This window comes from Salpingoeca rosetta, assembly GCF_000188695.1.
Source record: "Salpingoeca rosetta unplaced genomic scaffold supercont1.9, whole genome shotgun sequence".
Taxonomy (NCBI): domain Eukaryota; class Choanoflagellata; order Craspedida; family Salpingoecidae; genus Salpingoeca; species Salpingoeca rosetta.
Genome location: NW_004754925.1, coordinates 250,268 through 252,547, shown reverse-complemented (window position 1 = coordinate 252,547; position 2,280 = coordinate 250,268). Strand labels below are relative to the sequence as shown.

The following is a 2,280-nucleotide window of genomic DNA, read 5'->3' as shown; positions in this document are numbered from 1 at the left end:
TCGTCTCTCTCTCTCTCTCTCTCTCTCTCTCTCTCTCTCTCTCTCTCTCTCTCTCTCTCTCTCTCTCTCTCTCTCTCTCTCTCTCCCTCTCTCTGTATGCTGAACCTCATTGTGCCATCGTGTGCGTACTGTCACCATCCAACGATGCACGTTGCGCTGCTGTGCGCACGCAATCCCTCGCCCCACTTTGCCCCACTTTGCCCCACTCACCCCCCTCCTCATCTCCAACAACTGCAAACTTGTGTCTTGGCACACCCACCTGCCCCTCCTGTCTAGGTTGGCGTTCCATCTGGCCGGCGTCGAGTTTGCGGATGTGCGCGTGTCGCGCGACCAGTGGTGCAAGTTGAAACCCAAGTGCCCTTACGGGCAGCTGCCCATCCTGCAAGTGGACGGCCAGATCATCGCACAGAGTAGCGCCATCATCCGCTTCGTGGGCAAGAAGACAAGTGCGTCTGTCGGAGACTGCGGCAGGGTTACTGTGCTTACTGTGCGTGCTTTGCGTGCATTTGGTTTCGCCTCTTTCCCCACCTTACACAACTTCGTGCTATTGCTGTGTTGCTGTGTTGTGTGCTTCTTTCTTGCATGTGCCACACGCACACGCAGACCTGTACCCCGAGGATCACATGGAGGCAGCAAGGGTGGACGAGGTGATTGGTCTCATCGAAGACATCAACTGGCTCATCATCCCGACCATCAAAGAGCGCGTAAGGATGAGCCCATGTGTGTGTATTTGTGTGTGTGTGTGTGTATTTGTGTGTGTGTGTGTGTGTGTGTGTGTGTGTGTGATGCACCTGCGTCCTCTCCATTCTGCATGCCTGTATTTCGTGGTTCCATGCGTTACCTCAAACCCCCCCCCCTCTTCTTCTGCTGCCCTCCCCTCACCATTCCACGCCACCACCACCACCACCACCACCACCATATCACCTGCGCAGGACATGGAGCGGAAGCTTGCGATGCGGCGGGAGCTTGCAACAGACCTTCTCCCGCGCTGGCTCGCCGTGCTCAACTGCAAGTTCAGCAACGGCTACGTCCTCGGCCCAGACCGCATCTCCATCGCCGACCTCACCGCCTTTACCCTCATCGGATGGCTCACAATGGGTGTGTGTGTGTGTGTGTGTGTGTGTGTGTGTGTGTGTGTGTGTGTGCTGTGTACACTGTGGTGTAAACCTGTGGTGTGAATGACCTCGTGTCGACGTTGATGCCTGTGCGTTGGCTTGCCAACCCAACTCCCCCCTCCCAAACACGCACGCGCACACGCGCACACCTGGCAATGATACCACTTGTTCCTAACACGCCTTTCTCTTGCCTTTCCTCCTCAACTTGCACGCACACACAACACCTGCACCAAATGCTCATGCCAGGTGTGATGGACGGCATCCCAAAGACGATTGTGGACAAGCACGCCAACCTGAAGGCGCTGCAGGCGCGAATTGCGAAACAGCCAAACCTGCAGGCGTACTTTGACAAGCACTACAGCAAGGACCCCGTGGAGCAGGCGAAGGTGTTCATGCAGGTCAAGGAGTACCTCACTGCCGCCCTCAACAAGAAGCACTGCTGCACCGAGACCAGCGAGTGGACCGAGAAGGAGCTGAACAAGCTTGGCGATGGCTGCGGTGACCCCACTGCAGCAGCACCATCATCATCGTCATCGTCATCGCCGCCATCGTCGTCATCAGCAGCGGCAGCGAAGACAGCAGCGGGCGGACGGGACGACGCGGCGACAGAGGGGCCGCCCGCAAAGAAGGCAAAGGCTGCAGCACACAATGCCCAAGACAACAAGCAGCAGGAGCAGAAGGACAAAGAGCAGAAAGGTGGCAAGGCAGCAGCGACCAAGGCATAAGGCCACCACTCTCGTGTCTGTCATTCCTGCTGACACACCACTCCAGCCGTCCGCACCAGCCTTGATGTTCAATCCCACACATGTCATGTCAAGCTACTCCTTCTCGTCATCCTCCCATCATCCTCTCGTCATCTCTGTCACACATGACAACCGTTCCCACCACTCGTCTCACTCTCTTTCCCTTTGCCTTTCTTTTCAGCAGCCCTCCCTCCTTCCTACGCTTCTCTTGTACTATGAAGTCGTCTGTGCTTTCCTCCCCCTCTCTCTTCTTTCTCTCTCCTTTTTCTCTCTGAGTTTGCGCTCTCTATTTGACCTGTCACGTGGCGTCTCTTTGTTCTTTTGAGGCCTGTGCGTGCTCTGTTACAACACCCCAGCAGCTCACCTGACGCGCACTGTACCTTTGACTCTCTTGATTTGCTGCGTCTGTCTTGATTTCGCTT

General features: G+C 56.2%; 1 protein-coding gene across 1 annotated transcript in view; it reads left to right on the top strand.

Annotated features, from left to right (window-relative positions):
- PTSG_03958 (uncharacterized protein) overlaps positions 1-2,280 on the top strand; it is a 3,795-nt gene that overhangs the window by 1,071 nt on the left and 444 nt on the right. The window contains exons 3-6 of the mRNA XM_004994797.1: positions 277-446; positions 604-704; positions 933-1,098; positions 1,362-2,280. The exon at positions 1,362-2,280 is cut by the window's right edge and continues 444 nt beyond it. Coding sequence (XP_004994854.1) covers positions 277-446; positions 604-704; positions 933-1,098; positions 1,362-1,840 — 916 coding nt within the window. The 3' untranslated portion in view covers positions 1,841-2,280. The remainder of the gene's footprint in view (positions 1-276; positions 447-603; positions 705-932; positions 1,099-1,361) is intronic.